The sequence below is a fragment of the Elephas maximus genome, chromosome 17, assembly GCF_024166365.1.
Source record: "Elephas maximus indicus isolate mEleMax1 chromosome 17, mEleMax1 primary haplotype, whole genome shotgun sequence".
Lineage (NCBI taxonomy): Eukaryota > Metazoa > Chordata > Mammalia > Proboscidea > Elephantidae > Elephas > Elephas maximus.
Genome location: NC_064835.1, coordinates 82,866,283 through 82,893,018, shown reverse-complemented (window position 1 = coordinate 82,893,018; position 26,736 = coordinate 82,866,283). Strand labels below are relative to the sequence as shown.

The following is a 26,736-nucleotide window of genomic DNA, read 5'->3' as shown; positions in this document are numbered from 1 at the left end:
GAATGTTAGAAGCATAGGCAGAAAAGTAAAGCACACAGTGACTACATAGAGAGTCTGACTTGGGGGGCATTTCTGTGTGGTCATTTCTCCAGGGAGACAGTGTCCTTCCTTCCCTCAAATACCAATATATTATTCCTGCCTTTTACAGAGATTCAGAATACAAAGTCAGGCTTTTTTCTAGATCATTCGAAAGGCGATTTATTATAACCTCAACTAGGACAGAAACTAGCAGTTGTCAGGGGACCATTTATCCCCCACTTTTGTCTTGCTCTCTTTCTTCCTCTTCCCTACCACCTGATCTCTCTCTCTTAGAGTTCCACCGTTCCCTCTGGGTAGAGAATCGTCCTGCTTTTTCTGCTGTCTCTGTGCTCACGATTCATAATTTCTGCGCCCTTGCGTATGATTATAATTTACCATCACTCTCTGGACTCAGCTACCAATACTTTCTCTCAGTTGCAACTCTGCTGCTTTCACTTGACTGAGTAGCTCAGCTCCTCTTTTCAAACTGTAGCTCATAAGGCATGGGTCAGAGATCACCAGAGATACCGCAGGCTGTCTCTGTGTCAGGTGTTTGCCCCAGTTCATCCGTATTTTGGTTATTTTAAGAGTGCAGTCACATGGTTGAAAACTTGGCAGTGCCCTCTTAGAAAGTTAATTGATAGGGAAATTTCCTGTGAAAGGCAATATGGGACCTTTCTGGAAGTTTCCATGTTGGCAGTCTTCTTTGCCCAAACATAAATTTTTGCTTGCATCATGAGCAGGGTGCAAGGTACACACAGTTTACATTAAGCAAGGTACGCACGGGCTTACTTGTGTTTACTTATTAATCTATAGTGTACAATTTCACATGGGTTTCACTTCATCTTGTGAAATCCTGCACTACAGATTAGTAAGTAAGCACAAGTAAGCCTGTGTATACCTTATTTGTTCGGTAATCTGTCCCATAAGATTGACCATAAGCAATAATCTAAAGGGATTTCCCAACCTCAATAGTACATAAAAGCAGTGTTCAAGGCTCTCTGATAGAAATAACCCACTTTCATATTACTGAAGATAATACAGGCAGTCACTGGTTTACAACATATTTGAGTTATGAGGAACCACGCTTACTACCGTCCTTTTTTTTTTTTGTACATCTTATTGTTAGTAATATCTCCTACATACAGTATTGCAGCACATGGCATCGTGTGATTTCTGGAAGAATCATAATATTCTTTGGTGTATCTGGAACATTGCATCCTCCTGGGAGGCAGTTACAGGAAAATGCATGCAGGAGATATGGAAAATGCTGATCACCTTGCTAAAGTTGTTAGGCAGATTTGGGAAGCAGTGAAATGTTACCTCGAAGTATATGAAGGCAAGAAGAAAAGGACCATACAGACAACTCTAGTTTTCTGGCTAGAAATGCTATCCCTGTTCCCAGGAATAATCCAGAACCTTCTACAAGTGGAGTTATTACTGCAGCTGACAAAATGCCAGCGTCATCCAGCTTTTCTTCATCATCGAAGTATATTTTTATGATTTATGTATGCATGTATGTATTAAGATATATCTGTAAGTTTATATGTAATGTTTCTAACTCCCAAAGACAAATAAAGACCAAATTTATAAAGATACTGATAATAAAAGGCAATAATAATGAAAAGTAAAAAAAAAAAATGAGGTATTCACCTTACACCAAAACTGACTGTGACAGAGTCATCAAGGACTACCTGTACCAGCTGGTATGTATTGTTAATATGATTTCTGTAATAATGACAATAAGCAACCTAAAATAAATGCTATTCGTTGGTCACTTTACAGATATTATTAATAATTCTTCCAACAACTTTAAAGATGAACACAAGCATTTCTATTTTACAGAAGAAGAGATAGAAATTTAGGAAGTGTAGATAAACTGGTCTAAGTACGCACAGCAAGTGAGTGGTAAATACTCAGGTCTTTCTGATTCCAAAACCTGTATTTTTCTACTATATTATACTGACAATATTTTTTATTTCAATTTTTATAGGCAAATATTTGTTAAAGAAATTAAGAATATGAAAACAGTCTATTATATTTACCCAGATATTTAGCATTTCTTTTTCTTCATTCCTGGAAGTTTCAAGGATACTATGGTGTCATTTCCCATCAGCCTGAAGAACTTCCTTTAGCATTTCTTATAGAGTGGTCTGCTGGTTACATTTTCTCTGTTTCCTTCTTCTCTGATGGCTTTATTTCACCTTCATTCCTGAAAGGTATAGAATTTTAAGTTAATAAGTCTTTCCTTTTGTCATTTTAAAGATGTTGTTCCACTGTCCTCTGGTCCCCATCATTTCTGATGTCAAATTTGTAGTCTTTCAAATTGTTGTTCCCCTAGATATAATGTCACTTTTCCTTTGGCTACTTTGAAGACTTTTTCTTTGATTTTGATTTTTGGTTTGATTATTATGTGTCTGTGCTGATTTCTTTGAATTTATCCTGTTTGGAGTTCACCGAATTTCTTGTATCTGTAAATTTGTCTTTCGCCAAATTTGGTAAAATTTCAGGCATTATTTCTTTGCCTTTTTTTCTGCACTAATCTTTTTTGCCTCTGATTTTTGCCTTTGATGCTATCTGATTTAGGCACTCCAATGACATAAATGTAAAGTCGTTTGATATGGCCCCACAAGTCTCCAACATTCCATTGGTTTTTGTTTTCAATCTTTTACTATTCTTCAGACTGGATAATTTCTATTACTTTCTCTTCAAGTTAATTTACTCTGTCCTCTCTCATTCCAGTTATGCTATTGAACCCATCTATTAGTTTTTTTTTTTTTTATTGCAGGTGTTAATCCAATTTTAATTATAAGATTTTATTCTCCATTTCACTTCTGATAATTTCTTTTTATTCATTTAAGAGTGTTCACTTTAGTTCACAGAGAATGTTATAATAACCACTTTGAAGTGTATCTGATAATCCCCACATCTGGATCATGTTTCATTTAGCACTTGTGATTACCTGTTTCCTTGAGAATTCGTCAGATTTTCCAGGTTTGTATATCAAGTAATTCTGGATTGTATTCTGGACATTTTGTGGTCAAACTCTGCATCCTATTAACATTCTCTGGATAATATATTTTGTTGTTATTGTTGTTATAGCAACTAATCAACATGTAAATTTTGTCTTGTCTTCTATGACTGGTGGTTTCAGTGTTAATTGTGTTTTCAAAGTCCTTTGTTCTGTTAAAATTTGAGTCTACCTGGGGCGTGCACCACTCAGGGCTTGGTCTGGTACTTGGGAGATGTTTATATTGTAATTCAGTTCTCATAATCTTTGCTATAATTCTTTGGGTATTTTTGTGCATGTGAAACTTGGGAGTTGTGTAGGTGAAATGCAGCATTAGAAATTCTCTTCTCCAGCGCTTTCTTCTGTGAGATTTCTCCTACAAACCTGGCTTCCAGGGCCCCTTTTCTCAAATTCTCTGGCCAGAAATATTGGGTTCTCTCGCATTTTTTTCCTTCTGTGCTGTGGTGTAGTTCTGTGCAAGTATACCATTGGGCAAAGTGTCAAGAGAAAAAGGAAAAATATAGGGGTGATTTCCTATCTTTTTGCACAACAGGGGTCCCTTTTTCTTATTTTTCTCTCCAGAGGGATGGGTCATCTTTTAGAATCTTAAGTGCTCATGCCACCATTGGGGTGGCACTGCAGTTGTGCACTTGGAGCTGGTCTTGAGGCAGGACTAGAAGAGGATAAAGGAAAAATGGGGGGATTTCTCTCATACTTTCTGACTTGCAGGGCCCCCTTTCCTGGATCTCTAGCCAGAATGATGAGTTTTTGCTATTTGTACTTTCTACTCAGTTTCTCATACTCATTTGACTCAACAGCAATGGATTTTTTTTTGTTTTTAACCCAGTGTCTAATATGGCCTAGGAAGCCCTGGTGGTGCAGTGGTTAAGCACTTGGCTGCTAACTGAAAGGTCAGCAGTTCAAACCCACCAGCCATTCCACGGGGGAAAGATGTGGCAGTCTGCTTCCATAAGAACTATAGCCTCAGAAATTCTGTGGAGCACAGTTTCTACTCTGTCCTATATAGGGTCTCTATGAGTAGGAATCAACTCTATGGTGATGGGTAATTTGGCTTGCCTTTAGGGTAAAGCCAGTGGGAGAAAAAACAAACTAATAAACAGAAAACTCTTTGTGGCTGAATTGATCTTTCTTTAAGGTTTGTCTGCCCTCTCCAGTCCACTGGCTATTATTTACTTTTCAGAGTCCTCAGGTAGTTGTTTGTCATATTTGTCCAGAGTTTTAGTTGTGATCAGGAAGTGATAGACTGGGCTTCTTGTTCCTTTGACAGCATCTTATTAATGTTTTTACCCCTAGTGAATGGAAATGTAAATTGTGAGGGTCATCAATTATTTAGTAAACTTAGTTATGGCAGGGATGGCAAATATTTGGCTCACACCTTGCCACTCTTCCTTCCCACACTCACAGCTGATATCAACATTTCTTTACTCCTCTGCTCCCTTTGGGGCCTCAATATAACCCCAGGATGCTTTCAACACACCAAACTGGGAAGCCACTGCAAAATTATTAGCCTACCTTTTATTTTTTTTGCCTTTAGATATTCACTCATAAATTCCAGCTCTCCTTTCCCATTTAACTCCGATGACTCCTTTCCTCAAATTTTCATTTTCTGTACTTTTTTCTCTCTTTAAGATCGCAGTTGATTGATACATTTCTTCTCTGCCAGGTGGGCTAATTGAAAAATATCCCTCTGCTTTCTTACAAAGTTTGTATATTTTCATAAAAAATTCGATGTGACTAATATGCTTTACTTAACTTCCCCACTTTTGTACCAACAAGGAGAATTTATTTTAATGTTTTAGCCTTTTGGGAAATGATGAATTTTTTTTTTAAAAGATTGGTAATTATCCAGCTCAAAAATGATGGTTAGAATTCCTCTTTATTTGATTACTACATATAGCCAAGCCCCAAATCCATTTATCACCAGCTGTATCCATTGACTGGCCCTGCTTGTCCTTCACTAAGAGAGTCTTAAAGCTTCTCATTTTGAATCATGCCTAGTACAGATCTTAATAAAAAGTATTATGCCTTGAACATATCTGATATAAAATCTCATATCTTCTCAAACATATATTTTGTTTTGCTTGTTGTATTTATTGCCTTCGACTATTTTCCAAGAGAGCCATAATTTAAATGGAGGTGTATTTTTTCATTAGAGGGTTGGGGTGATATCACTGTGGTGCAAACGTTATCTCAACAGGAAATATAAGCAGTGTCTGCAGATAATTTGAATACTTTCTTCATGTCTTTCTACATGCGGTGTAAAACACCTATATGTGACCCACAAGATAACTCTTTCTAGAGCTTTGGGTGTTCACACTTTTGAAATGGAAAATATGGTCAGAAGAAGAAAAAAAAGGAGACCTTCCAAAGTACATCAGCGTGTGTGTGGTGCAAGTATTGACTACGAGGAGTTGATTGTAGGTCAACATCATTGACTCCAAGGCTATCTGATAAGATCTCTGTTTAAAGAGATTCAGGACCCATGTTCTAGGATTCTGCCTATCAGTGCTATGACGGAAATTAGAAAAATGAAGTGGAGAGAAACTTACTGTGTGATAGTTTGCTGTGCTGACATTCTAAGTGTGTTTTTCTTTTCTCCTTTTTTTCTGGGATCTCCAGTTTACCGTGGTTTCTGGGCAGTGCTGATGCTCCTGGGAGTGGTCGCCGTTGTGACTGCAAGCTTTTTGATCATCTGTGCAGCCCCCTTTGCCAGCCATTTTCTTTATAAAGCTGGAGGAGGCTCATACATTGCTGCAGGTATGTACAGTGCAAAGGGCACTGTTTCCATCCATGGTTCTTCTTTATTTCTTCACATTTTGTATTTCTAAATTCAAGGTGCCAGGCTGCTTCATGTCCTAGTAATACATTGATACAATATATGGTATTTCTTGAGTGCCAGCTATTTGTGAGACACATTTCTAGGGACTTCCCATGTGTTAACACCCTTAACCATCATGGCAACTTTTGCTCACTGTGTCCGCTTATGCGAATGAGAACACAGTTTCTCTTATTCCCATTATAGCTCAGCCTTCCCTTCATCTCTATGCCAACAGCGGTGGCAGCTTGCATGGACATAGATACCAGCTTTGTCCTTTTGCCATGTTTGTTAGTGGTCTCACTGATCAATCTTGGCCCCAGCGGTCACTCACTTGTTCTTAGCCTTGAGGACTTTCTCTCCTGGAATAGTTCCCATTCACTTAGGAATCCAATCTTGCTTGATTTATATTTTTTATTTTTATTGTCATCTTTCTTATGGATTTTTGTCTACCACAATTGAGCAACTTTCAGCAAGTGCTTGGTGTGTTTTCTATAAATTCAGGTTTGCAAAAATTGACCTATTTCTCTATTTCTTCCCCAGTTCAAGAGTTCCCTGACACACAGTGATATTAGCATTGTGGCTTTCAATGTTCTTTTGTCCCTCTGCTACCAAACAATCTTCCTGAAATACTGCCTACAGTAACTTTTTCACATTACAAATGTTATATCAGATTGTAACTGTTATGGAAAATATAGAAAAAGGCAAGTACGAAAACACATAATTTACCTTAACACCTTATTCCAAATTGTGGCTTAATTTTCTTCCAATCTTTTATAATGTACCCTTTTTTTTTTTTTTTCAATGTTCCCAGGTGGCATAAATGGTTTGCATTCAACTACTAAACTGAACTAAAGGTTGGTGGTTTAAACCCACCCAGAGGTGCCCTGACAGAAAGACCTGGCAACCTGCTTCTGTAGAGATAACAACCAAGAAAACCCCTGTGGAGCAGTTCTGCTTGGTAACACATGGGGTGGCCATGAGTTGGAATTGACTCAATGGCAACTTTTCTTTTTTTAAGTCATTTTAATTAAGGTATAAAAACATACTAATATTTTATTATTATTATACCTTAGATGAAGGTTTACAGAACAAACTAGCTTCTCATTAAATAATTAGTACACATATTGTGTTGCAACCTTGGTTACCAACCCCACAACATGTTGACCTTGGGTTCCCTATTACCAGCTTTCCTGTTTCCTCCTGTCTTCTAGTTCCTGCCCCCAGGCTGGTCTGCCCCTTTAGTCTCATTTTGTTTTATGGGCCTGTCTAATCTTTGGCTGAAGGGTGAACCTCAGATTGACTTCATCACTGAGCTAAAAGGGTATCTGGGGGGCCGTACTCTCCAGGTGTCTCCAGTTTCTGTCAGGCCAGCAAGTCTGGTCTTTTTTTGTGGATTAGAATTTTGTTCTACGTTTTTCTCCAGCTCTGTCGGGGACCCTCTATTATGATCCCTGTCAGAGCAGTCAATGGTGGTAGCCGGGCACCATCTAGTTGTGCCAGGCTCAGTCTGGTAGAGGCCATGGTAGTTGTGGTCCATTAGTCCTTTGGATTAATCTTTCCCTTGTGCCTTTGGTTTTCTTCATTTTCCCTGGCTCCCAACAGGGTGAGACCAGCGGAGTACCTTCGATGATTGCTCATAAGCTTTTAAGACCCCACATGCTACTCACCAAAGTAGAATGTAGAACATTTTCTTTATAGACTATATTATGCCATTTGAGCTAGATGTTCCCGAGAAAACATTCTAATATTTTGTCCTAAACCATTTTCCACATAGTTTCATTGTCTTTATAATCTTCACAAAGACAGCTCATGACATTGCTTATCATCACTTTATCAGTGCTCAGTAAACCCATAGTTCTTTTAAGTGCTGCTTTTGTATAACATGGTGCTCGATTCTGCAGAGGGAATAACAAGAATACTTAGGTATAAAGCCTCTGCTCAAAGAGCTCAAAGAAGCCCACTCTGAGAAGAGAAGCACTGTGTAACAATACATTCTGCCTTTATCTGTTAGTTCAACTCTTTCCTTCACTGTTTTTTTAAGGACCTTTATCAAGGACCTGGCTTTGCCCACTAGATTTCATAAATTTCTAATAACTTTTTTTATATGTGAGGTATAAGTCACATCTCATAAAATTTACCATTTTAAAGTGTGTAGCTGTTTTTTTTTGTATTTTCACAGTGTGCCAACATCACCACTATGTAATTCGATAATATTTTCATTACCCCACAAAGAAACCCATGAAACCCATGCCTATTAACACTCATTCCCCATCCATCTGCCCCGCCCCACTGCCCCAGTCCCTGGCAACCACTGATCTCTATGGATTTGTCTATTTTGGACATTTCAAGTAAATGCAACCGTACAATATGTGGCCTTTTGTGTCTAGCTTCTTTCACTTAGATCTCATCATTCTTAGTCTTTCTAGTCTAATTCCTAAAATCAAACCCCCTTACAAGTAAGCACCTCCATTTCCGAATGGTTTCTTTATTCCCCTGCCCCAAACCACATCCTGCCCTTGTTTCGTTCAAAGTTCTAGTTAAGATGCATAACGTCCTGTAGTCTTTCCAGACATAAAGCGATATACTAAGATGTGCAAATATTTGTTTCTTCTTTTTCTTTTTTTAAGTTTGTCTATAACAAAAATATGTTATAGTGGTATTTTAGGACTAACATGGGCAACACAATTGTTTTAGACTCAGAAACGTTTTGATTCTGGTTTTGGTTCTGTTAGAGAAGTTTGAGTGTGTTTAGTACTTGATGTATGCCTTGAAAAAAGATTCTTTGTCATTCCCATTTTATAATTTGTGTGAGAAAGTAGTGTATCCAAAGAATTATCTTTGGCCAAAAACTATGTACGAAGACAAAGCATTTGCTATGCACTCATTCCTGTTTCTAGTGGATTTTTTCTTTTTAAATGACTCTGGCGCCAGAACTCACGTGAGTCCTGGGCTGAAGACTTCCTTGCTCAGGTCTTCAAGTACAAGCCCCCAGGAATTTCAGAGGTGCCTTAGATGTTCTACGACCCAGTCTGAAAGCCACTAAACTAGACGATTGTGAGGCTACTTCCGTTCAAACCTTGCTTTAATTTCTTCCATGGCACAATTCTGTATTGTTTGTAGAAAGCCTTTTGTTTCCCAAGAACAGACAGAAATAATATGTTGAGTGAGAAAAAATATTACTGTTCATTTTTCTGTTCAGGCAGAAAAAGTAATGTTCTCAGGGATAGCTAAAATTTGTTGTGTAGTAGTAATTTCTACAATGAACCAAAATCTTTATAAGCAGATACAAGGTCAATAAGTCATCCTTACACTTGACCACTACTTGACAGAAGACTTTCTAAAATCTTAAAATTGTCTATTATTAACATACCTAGGTAATGTTGATAGACAAATTATCCTTTCAGTTTTGAAGATGGAAATTACAAGGTATGCTATGCAAAGACAAGGGAAAAATGGAGTAAACGCCGGGTTTGTCAGTTAGCCACATTTTTTCCTGTGCCACAATTAATATAGAACCATGCATATAGTCATTTACAGAGTTAAACTGAATTCAATTTATAATGCTTTTCTTGGTTAGGTTTTATATTTTCAAAGTGAAGGGATTTCACTCCATGAGCCAAGTATTCTGAAATCTCTTTCTTTTTAGTCCCTGCCTAGCATTCGCTACCTAGTGCAGCCTCTCATACCTGCCCTATGTCAATGCACTGTGCCCTGCTGGGAAGTTAGATGCTGCTTGGGCTCATGGTTGCTGTGGCTGCCTTATCAATACGATGAACAGAATTGAACACTCTCTCCTTATTTCGGCACAGGACCTTAGGAAAGGGCAGAGCCAAATTCCAGATTGCCATTGCTGGGTATGTGCACATAGAGAAACTCTGCCCTCAGCAAGAAGACTGGGCATTCCACTCCTGACAGAGGCAGGCTGGTGCCACAGCTGTAGGATGTGAGTAAGGGGTGGGGCCCATGATAGTCCCCTTGCTTTGTCAACAGGCCCAGAGAAAGGCTTGGAGGGCTTGTGTTGCCACTCCTTGTACTTGGTCAGATACCGCACGAGCCAGGCCAGGCCCTGTATTTCCCGAGGATATGCAGCTGTGGACAACCTGTGCAATAATGGTCAGCATCTTACATCACCAGGCCTATGTTTCAATTAGTCTTATTACACAAATCTACAATGTCTAACAACTGCTGAATTTTTTTTTTATTGTGGGCTCAGAGAGAACTCTCAGAATACAATTTACTAGGGATTAACACTCATCTTTTCCTGCCTCAGTGATAGTGAATGTAAAAAAGAAAGATGCAGGAAGAGATAGAATGGGTAGGCAAGGTGTTAACAAAAATTTAGGTATTATGGAGAAAATTATTATGCAGCTGAATAGTCCTAATCCCTGGGCAGAATGGCACCAATACAGCAATTGCTGTGCACCAATAAGACATAGACGTGCATGTAAAAGAATAGTGGCATGGCCTAGGTGTTCTTGGACACTGGCATTGGGTGATAAGCCATAAAACTTAGAATTGGTATTTTACCAGCATGTCAGGGTAGAAACATTTTTATTCTGTAGTTCAAATCACCTTTTTCTGAATGACAAGCTGAGATTACATTTTTCCATTGAATGTAGACATAGAATCTCACCAGCGTGGAGGAGACTGAAAGATCCTAAATCTCTACTAAGCTCCTTATTAGATCATCAGGTTGGTGGGAGCATACAGACGTCTTATAAGTCAAAGGCTTCTTATTCGACACCTTGTTGTTGTTTGTTGTTATTAATCACTGTTGTGTTGGCTCCAACTCATGGCAACTTCATATATACCAGAGTGAGCTGTTGCTCGGTCCTTCATGATCCTTCCAACAAGAGTTCATTTTCTAGCACCATATTGGACAATATTCTGTGCTATATATATAAGATTTTCATGGACTAATTTTTGGAAGTAGATCACTAGGCTTTTCTTCCTAGTCTGCCTTAGTCTGGAAGCTCTGCCGAAACCTGGCATTTGAAATGTCGATGGCATAGCTTCCAGCATCATAGCAACACGCAAGCCATGATGGTATGGCAAACTGACAGATGGGTGGTGAATATGGGGCCTAGGATGTATCACTGGAAGCCAAGGTTACATTTGCAGTATCATTTAGTTCTTTGGAACATGACAGAGGAGGCAAAGTTGTGGTTTCAATTCCTGAATGTGCTTGTTTGTCTTGCCCTATTCCGTGACTACAGGCTGTACTCCTTGCCCCAGATAGCTGTTTCACAAGCTATTGTTGGTCATGAGCAGAGCTGGTTGGATGAATTCCTGTACATCTTCTGTCCATGTGGAACAAACAACTTGAAGCACATCTTCTGTGACTCACCCCTTTACTTTCTGGTCCTGGGGACAGTACATTCTAAAAAAGCCATGAACGCTCTCCAAGAACTAATTTAGGAAAGATAAGGATACAAACCAAAACCAAAACCCATTGCCATTGAGTCAATTCCAACTCATAGCGACTCTGTAGGACAGAGTAGAATTGCCCCATAGGGTTTACAAGAGGTGGCTGGTTGATTTGAACTACCGACCTTTTGGTTAGCAGCTTGAACTCTTAACCACTGTGCCACCAGGACTCCAAAGGGAACACTAAAATTCCCATATCTATCAGGTAATACGGAAACCCTGGTGGCATAGTGGTTAAGTGCTACAGCTGCTAACCAAGAGGTCGGCAGTTCAAATCCGCCAGGCGCTCCTTAGAAACTCTGTGGGGCAGTTCTACTCTGTCTTATAGGGTCACTATAGGGTCACTATGAGTCGGAATCAACTCGACGGCAGTGGGTTTGGTTTTTTTTTTTTTTAAGCAGGTAATACTGACTTAGAAGCAAATGAGATTTGTACTTTGCTTTACTTTTTCTTTTAAAGATCAAGGAAAATTGCTATACCCCATAGTGAACCACATTTATTTCTTTGTAGTATAAGATAGGAATGATGGATAAGCAATATGAGAGAGAAATTTTTTTGCCTTAATCCTAGAAAAAATAACACACAGAAGGCATTAACTTCTCTTTGGCCGAGACAGCACATGCCTCACACAGTGGCCCTTGGTGTCATTCTCTGCTCCTCATGTCTTCCTCCAGACAAAGCTGAGCATGGCAGCCACTGAGGCAGGAAAAGAGTATGTGGAGGAAACAGAAGAGCAAGAGGAGGAAGGGATTAGGGCAGAATTGCTGACGGCCTGGGGGCCAAGCGTTCTAAACTTAACAGGCACGCTCATCTCTCTGGTGTGTACCTGCTCTCCCCAAGCCTGTAGAGTGAAGATCTGAGCTATAAACAGCCACTTACCGCCAACAAGCTAAGGGGACTCCACGGGAAAAGAACAGGCCTGCACGGGCAGCAGCAGGTTGCCTACAGTGGCATTTCTTAACCTCTCTGTCTTCATTAGGACTCAGGAGGTAGGCTTTCAAGAGGAAATCAAAAGCATACCTTTCCAACAGGGAACAGAATACTTCATCAAAGTCTAGGAGGTAACAGTCAGAGCTATGGGCTAGATGGTTTGTTGAAGGTGAGTGGTGGGAAGAAAAAGGTGGTTAATAAAAATAGTTGTTACTGACACATCAGCCAGACATACTTCTTGTAGTAGACTTAGTGTCTCCAATGTTCATAAAATGCAGAAAGGCAGTTGGAATTTTCCCTTCTGTTCACATCGAAAAGTTTTAGGATACCAGATTTGCTTTAAGTAAGAGAAGAAGACTTACTCATTCTCCCCTTTCTAAATATTGCCTGCTTTGTGTACCCACTTTGGGCCTTCTTTTGTCATATTTGGGAATTTGTCTAGAAAAAATGTTGTTCTGGGTATTGGTATTATAATATGGAAAGGCTGTCCTTGAAGTTTTAATGTGGAATTTTTTAATGTCCTTGAACTGACATTTTGTATAAATGCCCAAGTGCTAGAGTAAGTCCAACTGGGTTCATGTTACATAGGAAAGAGTTGTGAAGAAATTTTATTTACAAAAATATTTTAAAACTTTATTACTTTTCTTTCTCAGATTCTTCTTTGAAGGTTTATTTTTCCCCACATTAATTTTCAGTTGAAATGGGCTTAACAGCATGTTAGAGTCAAATTTATCCTGAGGCAGTTTCGAGTGAGGCAACAATATGATAGATATCTGACTTTAAATTGAGTGAGAGACAGATCTCCAGAGGGAGAATTTTACAAGGGACATTTCAAAGCGCAGGTCTTGAGTCTTGGACACCTCAGCCAGATGAAGACCATGAGAAAGAGTGAGGGTGTGGAGGGAAGAGAGATTTCTCCAAAGAAAGCTACTGCTATCTTACAAGGCTTGTTATGGGTATCCTTGTTGGGAGCATTCTAGATTATGGTCGAACTCCTGCCCAGAAAAATCTAGGGGGTGAGACCAGTAATAGATTTGGTAGACTTCTTCTGGAAAATCTTTGACTTCAAACATGAATGAGTGCCCTCCTCCATCCTTAAAAAAAAAAAAAAAGTATGTGTTCTGTTCTTCTGAGAAATAGAGCTACAGGCCTGGCAAGTGGATGTTTTTACTCACCTGACGTGTCATTATGGGGCGTAATTAACCTTTACCCTGAAAGGGATCTTCAGATGTGAAAGGCAACCAGATTCTTTCTGGTTATAAATAGGATACCTGGTCTGGGGTTGGGTGTTGTTTTTGTAGGAAGACAAACTGAGTTTCAATCTGCTTAGTCTTCCTTTTCCAAAGTATGTTTTTCATTGAACACCTGCTAAGTGCTCAGTACAGTAAGGGACTTTAATTTCTTCATGAATATCTTCCAAAAACTGTCACTTTGCTCAGAAATAACTAATGTTGAGTGGCTAAGAAATATTGCTGTGTCTTCTCAATTTTCTTAGGCATTTTCTGAGGACTTTTTTTTTTCTTTATGCTTTTTTAAGTAGAAAGAGAAGCACATTACTCGCAGACTCATCCAAAATATGCCAAGAATCTGTTCTAGAAAGAATTTCCACTTCTGGGAAGGGGGGGAGAGGTTTGCTTGATTAAACACTTGAAACAAAAAATGTCCTTAAGGTGAATAAGCTTCTGTTTAGATTCACCTGAGTTTCTTCTTTTCAGAACGTTCACTAATGTGACTATGTGATGACCGACGCCACCTTGTGGAGAGTTCTAATAAGGACTTGGCCGACATCTTTGAGGCGGTGAGGCGAAGACCTCACTTCTCTCCTGATATCTTAGAACTGGTGGCAACCATGGCAAGTTATTCTCTTGGCCTTTCATGAAATAGTCCAGGCACATGAGTATCTTTGATGTTTTAGAAGATTTCAGAGAATAATATTTTCTAGCTATTAGCAGAAGCTCATGCCAAGCCTTACTAATAATAATGTTAATAATAAAATTAAACCTAAAGACAAAACCCGTTGCAGTTGAGTCAATTCCGACTCACAGAGACCCTGTAGGTCAAGGTAGAACTTCCCCAGTAGCCACCCTTATTATGTGCTTAAGCAAGGTTACTCATTAGTAAAGTGTAAATCCATCTAGCCAGTAAACCTTTGAGGTGGGATTTGAACCAAGGCAGTCAGAATCCAGGTCTTGTATTGTTCAACCTCTTACTACTTCCTGAAACTCTGTTATGGTGAGTAAATTTTTCCTTGGTATTAGGTGAAACTCAGCTTTTCAGATTAAATCCCTAAATACTTGTAGAGTTGGTAAACCCCTCATGATAATTCTCTTCAGAATAATTGTTTCTGAATAGAGTACAAAGTATTGTGTGTACAGATGTTTAGTTTAATGCCTAAAATTATTATGCCAGTCTAAGAAAGTCATAGATGTTTGAGAAATCTGACCACCGTTATATAGGTTAGGTTGACTAAAAAGATGAGGCCAAAAAAGGAAAGAAAAGAGGCGATTAATGTATTTGGAAAGCAGGTTGGTGAAATGTGGGCAACAGTGGCTATTTGGAAATCAGATAGATGTAATCAGGAAGTTATAACTAAAGAAGGAATTAAGGCTATCTCAGACAGTGGAGAAAATATCAGTGGGAAAATGATCCCACAAAATGAGGAACGGAGATAAGCCAGGAATGTTTATGGTTAACCATCATGCATTTCTGGCTTTATAATATTTGAAATATAATATGTAAAATGATTGTAATTTAATTATAAGGGAAAACAATAGCATATTAAGGTAAAGAAGGAAGAACTAATTATTATAAAAATACAATTTAAATTATTTTTAAGAGTTTCTAGAATATTTTTCCAGAGAAACTCTAATTTTTGAATGAATGAAATAGTAGGAGACAACTTTCACTGAGAGACGTCATGACAAGTACTACTTTCTTGCCAAGTGTAGAATTGGAGATTTTCCCCTTTCCTGTCTAGTGGCCTAGTGGTTAAGCGCTATGGCTGCTAAACAAAGGGTCGGCAGGCAGTTCGAATCCGCCAGGCACTCCTTGGAAACTCTGTGGAGCAGTTCTACTCTGTCCTATAGGGTTGCTATGAGTCGGAATTGACTCAATGGCACTGGGTTTGGTTTTTTTGGTTTTATAGGACAGAGTAGAACTGCCCCATCTGGTTTGCAAGGAGAGGCTGGTGAATGCGAACTGCTGACCTTTCGGTTAGCAGCTGTAGGTGATAAATGTTTAAAGGCCTAATAAGCCCTCTGTACCCCAGTGGTTATCATAGCTAAATTATGTTATCACATGAAAATATAGGGGCCAAAAGGGAAAGTTGGGGGAAAGGTGCTGTCGTCATGGAAGCGTAACAAGGGATGAAGACGTGGTATAGCACTGAGTGTGAGCTTTAACAAGGGATGAAGACGTGGTATAGCACTGAGTGTGAGCTTTAACAAGGGGTGAAGACGTGGTATAGCACTGAGTGTGAGCTTTAACAAGGGGTGAAGACGTGGTATAGCACTGAGTGTGAGCTTTAACAAGGGATGAAGACGTGGTATAGCACTGAGTGTGAGCTTTAACAAGGGATGAAGACGTGATATAGCACTGAGTGTGAGCTTTAACAAGGGATGAAGACGTGGTATAGCACTGAGTGTGAGCTTTAACAAGGGATGAAGACGTGGTATAGCACTGAGTGTGAGCTTTAACAAGGGATGAAGACGTGGTATAGCACTGAGTGTGAGCTTTAATCACTATTCTTTTTTTTGCCTGTTCTGATAATTAAGGAAAAACAATAGGAAACTTAGCATAGAGTCATAAAAACAAGATAATATTTAGATTCATGGCACCCTTGGTTTAGTTTCTCTGTTTAACCCCACTTCAGTTTCCTTCTTTGACATTTGAAACTAAAGTTTTGCCCGGATGATGATGAGTATCTCTTTCTAAACATTTCTTTCCTGAGTTGGTGTGAATTTTTACGCACAGGAAGCAATTTCTTTCACGTGTGGGAGGAGATGGTGGACTGTGAAGCAGGGTAAATGCAGAGGGGTCTGAAGACTGCATGTGATGAGAGGGATGCACTCAGCAGGGGTTGTCCTCATTTCCTTTAGGGCTCTCCAGCCTTTTACAAAAGCCTCCTGCGTGGTCAGTCAGTGCCACAAGAGCCAGCTCACTGCAGGTGGTGGTGGTGGTGGGGGGTGGGGATTTATACTTCCCTTGTCACTACCTCCCACCCAACTCACTGGGGGAAGCTGCAAGTTATTGCATTACCCAGTTGTCCCTATAAACAAGCAATACCAGGATATAAAAAGAGTTATAATTGACAGGAATAATACAAAGTGTATAATCAAACAAAAAGCACTGCCTTAGTTGCCTAAACCAAACAACCCATTGCCCTCAAGTCAGTTCCGTGGAACTGCCCTATAGGGTTTCCAAGGCTGTAATCTTTCTGGAACCAGACTACTTTATCTTTCTGCTGTGGAGCACCTGGTGGGTTCAAACCACTGACTTTTTGGTTAGAAGCTGAGTGCTTAACCACTGGGCTGCCAGGGCTCCTTAGTTACCTAAACCAAAAACAAAACAAAAAACCCAAATCCATTGTCATCTAGTCAATTCTGACTCGTAGCAATCCTATAGGACAGAGTAAGACTGCCCCATAGGGTTTCCAAGGAGTGGCTGGTGGGTTCCAACTGCTGACCTTTTGGTTAGCAGTCAAACACTTAACCAAGAGAAATACCACAAAGTGGGTGGCTTTAAAGGACAGAAATTTATTTTCTCACAGTGCTGGAGGCTAAAAGTCCAAATTAGGGTTTTGGCCATGTTGATTTCTTCTGTGAGCTGCTTTCCTGGTTTCTGGAGTTTGCTGGCAATCCTCGGTGCTCCTTTGCTTATAGGTGGGCCCTTACCTGACATCTGTCTTCGCCAGTGTGTGTATCTGTGTCTATTCTGCTTTGTTAATAAGACATCACTCAGAAATGATTAGGTTTAGGTCCACCCTGCTCAGGCGTGACCTTATTAATAGATCAACAACAATGGAAAACCCCATTTACAAACAGGGTCATATTTACAGGAACAAGGGGTTAAGACTTCAACATAACATTGTGTGCAACACAGTCCAATCCATAACAACCATCGAAAATTAAATCTCCAGTGTATATTGGTTTTCTATTGCTGCTGTGACAAATTCCCACAAATTTAGTAGCTTAAAACAACACAAAATTTCCTTTTTTTTAAAATTATTTTTATCATACTTAACACAAAATTTCTTATCTCACGTTCCATAGGTTGGAAATCCAGATGAGCTCAGCTGGTGTTCTGCAGCCTCACAGGACCAAGACTAAGGTGTTGTTAGTGCTGCATTCGTTTTGGAGGCTCTGGGAATGAGTCCATTTGCAAGATCATTCAGGGTTCTGGTCCAATTCAGTTCCTTGCAGTTGTAGGGTTGAGGTCCACACCTTTGTTCCTAGAGACTGCCTGCATTCCTTCTCATGCTTTCCATGTGACATCCTGCCCCACCCGACCCCAGTAAAGTTGTGTCAAGTCCCTCTCAAGCTTCAAATCTCTCCTACTTCTCTTTCTCCCACATCTCTCTGACCTCAGCCCAAGAACTTTCTCTGCATTTATAGGCTCATATCATTAGATTAGGCAAACGCAGGTAATCTAGGATAATCTACTGATTTTAATTACATCCGTAGAGTGCCTTTTGCCATGGAACATAGCATAGTATCCAGAGATTAAGGAGTGGGATCTCTGGATGGGGGCATTCTGCCTATCACATCCAGGTTATAGGCCAAGGCAGGCATTGCTTACAACTTTCAGTTCTTTTTTTGTACCCCAACGTGATGATTACCCAGTTTAATGCCAGTAAATGTAGGGGAAATACCAGATTACAAAACCTTCTTGGTACGTCCTGTTAGACTATACGTCCATCTCTCCACAGAACCTTGAGTTTCTTTTTTGTTTGATATTTCTCTTCTCCTGATGTGTGCCTTTGTCACTAGCTCCCTAGCGAAGTAGGCAGCACAGCTTCCAAACAGGGGCTTACTTCTCTGCTTCTTCCTAGATCCACTAATTTATCTCCCTTTTCTTCTCCTTAATGTTTCACCTGGTACTCTATAGTGTAATCATCTCTTTTCTGAGCAGTCTCCACAGGAAGTGAGATATGGTGAAAGGTCTGTGCGTTTGGAACCACAGAGATGTGGGTTTGAACACGGGAGCTGCTTCTTACCATCTTAGCGACCTCTTATCCTCTCTGAACCTTAGTTTTCCCATCTTTACTATGGGGCTTATTTGAAGATTAAATGATTAATAAATGTAACAATGAACCTATTATAATGTCCTGTACATAGTAGGTGCTCAATAAGTGTTAGCTATTATTATTATTTTTTTTATTATTACATCCTGAAACCAAAAGACCAAAATCTATTACTCTCAGCGCTAGAGAAGATTTGTTCTTAGAATCTTCATTTGTAAAACTATTTGGCCCACATTCCACGTCAAGGAACAGCTTGTAAGAAATAAAGCCAACAAAAAGGCCCACCATCACACATGTTCTACACATGAGCCTGCTTCGACTCTAAGACCTGTCTTGGATTGCAGAGTCCTTTCCTGATAGTTCCCCTACTTCCTCAGCTTAACATAAACCACAGCTTGCCCTCAAGTGATCTTTGCTGGCTCTCACCGACTGGCAGACCCTTCAGGGCTTATCAGACTTTCACTCATTTCAGTAAGAGCCTTGCCAGCATCTTGGACTCTGGACTTGCCTCTCTTCTGCTCTATTTTTCTTGGGAATCCTCACCCCAGGGGTGAGTCCCATGTGTATGTTTCCTGTTCTCTGTGTGGCTACAAAGTTGTCTAGCATTAGCACACTATGCTCAGTGGCCCTAAATTGTCCATAGGTCCAACAGCGCTTTTCTTGCTTAAAGGCATTGTCTTTCATGATGAACATTGACCCTAAACAGTTTCCAAGAGGTTCGGTGGAGTCCAGTAACAAAAATAAAGTTCCCCTTAATCTCTGTCACTTTTATTTGAAAAGATTTTTTGGAAAAGAGAATTTCTCCGTTACTGTGGTAAGAATTAATGGTAAAAATTTATTGTTCACATATTTAGAAAATTTAATGTTTTTAGTAAATATTAGTGATTTAAAAAAATATACATGGTAATAACAATGATAATAACTGACATTTATCAAGCTCTTGTTATCAAGCTCTTGTTATATGGCGGGCACTGTGATTGGCACTTTATGTTGTTAGTTCATTTAATTCATACAACAACCTTCTGAATTAGGAACTATTATTGACCCAACTTTACAGAAGAGATAACTAAGGCACAGAGAGATTAAATCACTTGTCTGTGCTTGTACAGCCAGCTCCAGTAAGTCTAGGTCTTTCTCCTTGGTCAGAATTTTTTATCCTCTAAATTAAAAGGTAGCCTAGAGATGTTCCCTTTCCAAAGGAGTCCCAGAAAAATTGGTATCAGGGTGATGTCCTGTTCCTAGGTAGCAGATTGATTTAGATGTTCGTTTTATCACTAAGCTTTGTAACATTCACATATATGATATATTTTATGTTTTGAACAATACATAATGAAAGGTTAAAAGAGTGTTGTTGTCATGGAGTTGCTCCAACTCATGGCGACTCCATGTATGACAGAGGGAAACATTGCCCTGTCCTGCACCATCTTCACAATCATAGGTATGCTCGAGTCTATGATTGTGGCCACTGCGTATTTTGAGTGCTTTCCAACCTAGGTGGCTCGTCTTCCAGCGCTGTACTGGGCAGTATTCTATTGTAATCCATAAAGTTTTAATTGGCTAATTTTCTAAAGTGAATCTCCAGGCCTTTCTTCCAAATCTGTCTTAGCCTGGAAGTTCGTTGTAACCTTTCCTCCATGGATGACCCTCTTGGTATCTGAAATACCAATGGCATAGCTTCTAGCATCATAGCAACATGAAAGCCATCATAGTATGACAGATTGACAGATGGGTGTTGGGAAAAGAGAATTAAAGAACTGAAAATAACCAGACACAAAAACTACCTGTGCTCTAGGCTTAATCGCTCAGTGAGCAAGCACTATTGAACAATCGTCAGAAATTTTGTTGAGAAACTTGATGTTTGAGGAAGATAATGTAAGGTAGTGGTTTGTCTTTTTTTTTTTTTTTTACACTGTGTTCTTTGTAGATGTTCAGTGGCTGCTACAGTACTGGGGGAGGGAGTTTGAGCAGGTGAGCTGCAGGTCCCTGCCATAGCATCAAAACCCAGCTCCATTTTATCAGTTTGGTATAAGATCATGTTCCATAAACAGATTTTGTTGCCATTTTTTTCCCCAAAACCATTTGTTTAAGGAAATGCTATCCATCATGTCACAGCTCTGTCAGCTCCAGGGGGAAGGCTTTCTGTCTCTGTCAGCTCTGGAGGAAGATCCTCATCCTCAATCTTCCTCTGGTTGAGGAGCTTCTCAGGCACAGAGACCCCAGGTCCAAAGGACAGGCTCTGCTCCTGGCACTGCTTTCTTGGTGGTATGAGGTCCCCTGTCTCTCTGTGAGCTTCTTTCTTTCATATCTCAAGAGATCGCCTCAAGACACAATCCAGTCTTGTAGATTGAGTCCTGCCTCACTGACACAACTGCTGCCTCTTCTCCCTCATTAACATCATAGAGGCAGGATTTACAACATATAGGAAAATCACACAGTACCAGAAATCATGGCCCAGCCAAACTGATACACAATTTTTTGGGGGACAAAATTCAATCCATGACAAATACTAATGCATGTAACACAATGGATGAATTTACAGACATTACGCTGAGTTAAAGAACCCAGGGACAAAAGACTACACACTATGATTTCATTTATATGAAGTTCTAAGAGGAAAACTAAGATCTTGTGATAGAAATCAGAGGAGAGGTTGCTTTGAGGGAGGATAAAGAGGCATGAAGAAACTCTGTGTAGTAACATGTTCCATTTTTTTAAAATTGTACTTTAGGTGAAGGTTTATAGAACAAGCTAGTTTCTCATTAAACAGCACACACATATTGTCTTATGACATTGGTTACCAACCCCATGACATATCAGCACTTACCCTTCTCAAACTTGGGTTCCCTGTTAACAGCTTTCCTGTTCCCTCCTGCCTTCTAGTCCTTGCCCTTGGGGTGGTGTGCCCCTTTAACCTTGTTTTGTTTTACGGGACTGTCCAATCTTTGGCTGAAGGGTGAACCTCAGGAGAGACTTCATTACTGAGCTGAAAGGGTATCCGGGGGCCATACTCTCAGGATTTCTCCAGTCTCTGTCAGGCCAGCATGTCTGGCCTTTCTTTTTGAGTTAGAATTTTGTTCTACATTTTTCTCCACCTCTGTCTGGGATCCACTATTGTGCAGATTTTCAGTGGTGGTAGCCCGGCACCAACTGGTTATATTGGCCTAAGTCTGGTGGAGGCCGTGGTAGATGTGGTCCGTTAGTCCTTTAGACTAATCTTTCCCTTGTATCTTTAGTTTTCTTCATTCTTCCTTGCTCTCGAAGAGGTGAGACCAGTGGAGTATCATAGATGGCTGCTCACAGGCTTTTAAGACCCCAGACACTACTCACCAATGTAGACTGTAGAACATTTTCTTTAAACTATATTATACCAATTGTGCTAGGTGTTCCGTGAGACCATGGTCCCCACAGCCCTCAGCCCAGCAATTTGCTCTCTCAGGGAGTTTGGATGTGTCTGTGGAGCTCCCGTGACCTTGTCTTGTACACATTGTGCTGGCTTTCTCAGTATTGTATTCACCAAAGTTACCACTTACCTATTGTCTATTTAGTGTTTTTCCATGCACACTGCGCCCCTCCCTTGTAACCATCAAAGATCGTTTCTTTTTGTGTGTAAACCTTTTCGTGAGTTTTAACAATAGTGGTCTCATACAATGTTTGTCTGTTAGTGGTTGACTTATTTCACTCAGCATAATGCTGTCCAGATTCATCCATGTTATGAAATGCTTCACAGATTCATCCTTGTTCTTTATGGTTGTTTAATACTCCATTGTGTGTACGTACCATTCATCTGTTGATGAGAATCTAGGTTGTTTCCATCTTTTTGATACTGTGAACAATGCTGCGGTGAACATGGGTGTGCATGTGCTCATTTGTGTGACCACCTTTATTTCTCTGGGATATATTCCTAGGAGTGGGATTGCTGGATCATATGGTATTTCTATTGCTAGCTTTTTAAGGAAGGGCCGTATTGTTTTCCAAAATGGTTGTATCATTTTGCATTCCCGCCGGCAGCACATAAGAGTTCTGATCTCCCTACAGCCTCTCCAACATTTGTTATTTCCTGTTTTTTTTCATTCATACCAGTAATGCTGGGGTGAGATGGTATCTCATTGTGGTTTTGATTTGCATGATCATGAGCATTTCCTCATGTGTTTGTTGGCCACTTGAATGTCTTCTTTAGTGAAGTGTCTGTTCATTTCCTTTGCCCATTTTTTTAATTGGACTATTGGTCTTTTTGTTTCAGGGGTGTTGGATTTTCCTGTAGATTTTAGAGATTAGAAGTTTGTCAGATTTGTAATAGCCAATTTTTTTTTTTTCCCCAGACTGTAGGTTCTCTTTTTATTCTTTTGGTGAAGACTTCTGATGACCATAAGTGTTTAATTTTTACAAAATCCCAGTTATCTAGCTTATCTTCAGGAGTTTGCGTGTTGTTGGTTGTGGTTTGTATCCTGTTAATGCCATGTATTAGGTCCTCTAGCATTGATCCTGTTTTTTCTTCTATGAACTTCATAGTTTTTGGATTTATATTTAGGTCTCTGATCCATTTTGATTTAGTTTTTGTATATGCTGTGAGGCATGGGTCCTCTTTCACTTTTTTGCAGATGGACATCCGGTTTTGGCCAGCACCATTTGTTAAGAAGACTGTCTTTTCCTCATCTGATGAACTTCGGGCCTTTGTCGAAGATCAGGTGACCACAGGTGGATAGATTTACTTCTGGGTTCCCTGTTCTGTTCCATTGGCCGATGTGTCTGTTCTTGTACCAGTACTGTGCTGTTTTGATCACCATAGCTATATAGTAGGTTCTGAGGTCAGGTAGTGCAGGTCTTCCTACTTTATTCTTCTTTTTCGATAGTGCTTTACTTATCCAGGACTTCTTCCCTTTCCATATAAAGTTAATGATTAGTTTTTCCATCTCTTTAAAGAATGTTGTTGGTACTTGTATCGGGATTGCATTGTGTTTGTAAATTGCTTTGGGTAAAATTGCCATTTTCAAAATGTTGAGTCTACCTATCCGTGAGCATGGTATGTTTTTCCATTTCTGTAGATCTCTTTTGGTTTCTTGCAGTAGTGTTTTGTAGTTTTCTTTGTATAGGTTGTTTACATCCTTGGTTAGATTTATTCCTAAGTATTTTATTTTTTTAGGGGCTATTATAAATGGTATTGTTTTCATGATTTCCTTTTCATTGTTCTCTTTATTGGTGTATAGGGATCCAGCCGATTTTTGTATGTTTATCTTCTATAATGCTCCTCTGCTGAACCTATTAGTTCCAGTAGTTTTCTTGTGGAGTCTTTTGGGTTTTCTATGTACAGTACCATATCATCCACAAATAGGGAAAGTTTAAATTCTTCATTACCAATTTGGATGTCTTTTATTTCTTTTTCTTGCCTTATTGCTCTGGCTAGAACTTTCAGCACAGTGTTAAATAGGAGTGGTGATAAAGGGTGTCGTTGTCTTGTTCGTTTTCTCAAAGGAAGTGTTTTCAGCCTTTCTCCATTAAGAATGATGTTGGCCGTTGGTTTTGCATAGATGCCATTTATTATGTTGAGAAACCTATTTTATTGAGAGTTTTTATTAGGAATGGTTGTTGGATTTTGTCAAATGCCTTTTCTGCATTGATTGAGAAGATCACGTGATTCTTTTCTTTTATTTATGTGGTAGACTACATTAATTTATTTTCTAATGTTGAGCCATACTTGCATACCTGGTATGAATGGTAGTGGTGTATTATTATTATTATTTTTTTGATATGATGCTGAATTCTATTGGCTAGAATTTTGTTGAGAATTTTTGCCTCTATATTCATGAGAGACATTGGTTTGTAACTTTTTTGTGTGTTGTCTTTGTCTGCTTTTGGTGTCAGGGTTATGCTGGCTTCATAGATTCAATTTGAAAGTATCACTTCCTTTTCTATGTTCTGAAATTGTTTGAGTAGTACTAGCGTAAACTCTTCTCTGAATGTTTGGTAGAATTCTCCAGTGAAGCCATCTGGGCCAGGGCTTTTTTTTGTTGGGAGTATGTTTTTTTTTTTTTTTTTAATTACCTTGTCAATCTCTTGTTATGGGTCTGTTCAGATTTTGAACATCATTTTGTGTTAGTTTGGGTAGGTAGTGCATTTCTAGAAATTTGTCCATTTCCTCTAGGTTTTCAAATTTGTTGGAGTACAGATTTTTCATAGTACTTTGTAATGATCCTTTTTATTTCAGTTGGGTCTGTTGTAATGTCCCCATTTCATTTCTTATTTGGGTTATTTGCATCCTCTCCTGTTTTTCTTTTGTCAGTTTGGCCAGTGGTTTATCGATTCTGTTGATCCTTTCAAAGAACCAACTTTCGGTTTTGTTGATTCTTTCTATTGCTTTTCTATTCTTTATTTCATTTATTTCTGCTCTGATCTTCATTATTTCCTTTCTTCTGGTGGCTGTGGGCTTCTTTTGCTGTTCTTTTTCTATTTGTTCAGGTTGTGTAGCTAATGTTTTGATTTTGTCCCTTCTTTTTTGATGTGTGCATTTATTGCTATAAATTGACCTCTGAGCACTGCCTTTGCTGTGTCCCAAAGGTTTTGGTATGATGTATTTTCATTCTCGTTTGATCCTAGGCATTTTTGTTATTCCATCTTTGATTTCTTCTATTACCCAGTGGTTTTTAAGCAGGGTGTGCTTTTCCATTTTCCAGGTACTTGATTTTTTTTCCATGTTCTTCCTGTTGATAATTTCTACTTTGATGGCATTGTGATCAGAGAAGATACTTTGTATTATCTCAGTGTTTTGGATTTTGCTGAAGGTTGCTCTGTAGCCTAAGATGTGGCCTATTCAAGAGAAAATTCCATGTGTGTTGGAAAAGAATGTGTAGTTTGCAGCTGGTGGGTGGAGTGTTCTATATATGTCTATGAGGTCAAGTTGGCTAATTGTGCCCTTTAGCTCTTCTGTATCTTTGTTGAGTTGCTTTCTAGATATTCCGTCCTTTACTGAGAGTGGTGTGTTGAAGTCTGCTACTATTATTATGAAAACATCACTTTCTCTTTTCAGTGCTGTTAGAGTTTGTTTTATGTATTTTGGAGCCCTGTCATTGGGTGCATAGATGTTTGTTATGGTGAAGTCTTCATGATGGATCATCCCTGTCATCATTATATAGTGCCCTTCTTTGTCTTTTATGGTGAATTTCATTTTAAAGTCTGTTTTATCTGAGATTAGTATTGCCAGTCCTGCTCTTCTGTGGTAGTTAATTGCTTGACATATTTTTTCCATCCTTTGACTTTTAATAAATTTACATCTTTGTTTCTAAGATGTATCTCTTGTAGACAGCATATTAATGGATCCTTTTTTTTTATCCATTCTGTTACTTTCTATATTTTTATTGGTGCATTTAGGCCATTTACATTCAGTGTAATTATTGATAGGTGTGAGTTTATTGCTGTCATTTTGTAGTGCTTTTTTTTTTTTTTTTTGCGGTGCTGACATTTTCTTTGTTCCTCTTACTTTCCTGTGTTGAATTTCTTTTTGTTGTGGATTTCTTTAGTTTTTGTATGTTTTGTTTTTATTGAGACTTTATGTTTTTCTTCTTTATTTTGATGAGGTTTGTTAACTTTGTGGTTACCTCAAAATTTGCCCTTATCTTCTTAAGTTTGAACCAGTCTATTATTACTTGTTATTGCCTATGTCCTTCTCTCTGTTAAAAAATTATCTACCTGCATGGTTTATTCCCTCTTTTATTGTTCTGACATTGTTGTCATTTACAGATGAACCTCTCTGGTTCCCTGCTGCAATTATTTTGGTTTTGGATAGTCCTTGAGAGTTCATTTCCTAGGTTGGGATCTGGCTGGTACAATCTTGTGTCCTAGATTTAGGCTGTGGCCTGATGTTGTTTGTTCTTAGACCGACAGACTCTTTTTAATAATTCTTGTAAGTTTGGGTTGGTTTTTACATATTTCCTTAATTTCTGTTTATTTGGAAATGTCCTAATTTCACCATCATATGTTATTCTTGGTTAGAAATTTATTTCTTTCAAGGTTTTGTATATGTCATCCCATTGCCTTCCTCTGTGTGTGGCTTCTGCTGAGTAAGCAGAGCTTAGTTTTATTGTTTCTCCTCTGTATGTGACTTTTGGTTTTTCTTGAGCTGTTCTCAGGGTTTTTTCTTTGTCTTTGGTTTTAGTGAGTGTGATTATGGTATGCTGTGGTGATTTTCATATGAGGCCTATCCTATATGGGGTTCGTTGAGCTTCTTGGATGGTCAGCTTTTCATCTTTGCTGATATTAGGGAAGTTTTCTCTCAGCAAT

At 39.1% G+C, this 26,736-nt stretch overlaps 1 protein-coding gene across 3 annotated transcripts in view; it reads left to right on the top strand.

The window, feature by feature from the left end:
* TMEM182 (transmembrane protein 182) overlaps positions 1–26,736 on the top strand; it is a 102,574-nt gene that overhangs the window by 64,686 nt on the left and 11,152 nt on the right. For all 3 annotated transcript variants that reach the window (XM_049856916.1, XM_049856917.1, XM_049856915.1), the window contains one exon: positions 5,669–5,806. In XM_049856916.1, the coding sequence (XP_049712873.1) occupies positions 5,669–5,806 (138 nt within the window). The remainder of the gene's footprint in view (positions 1–5,668; positions 5,807–26,736) is intronic.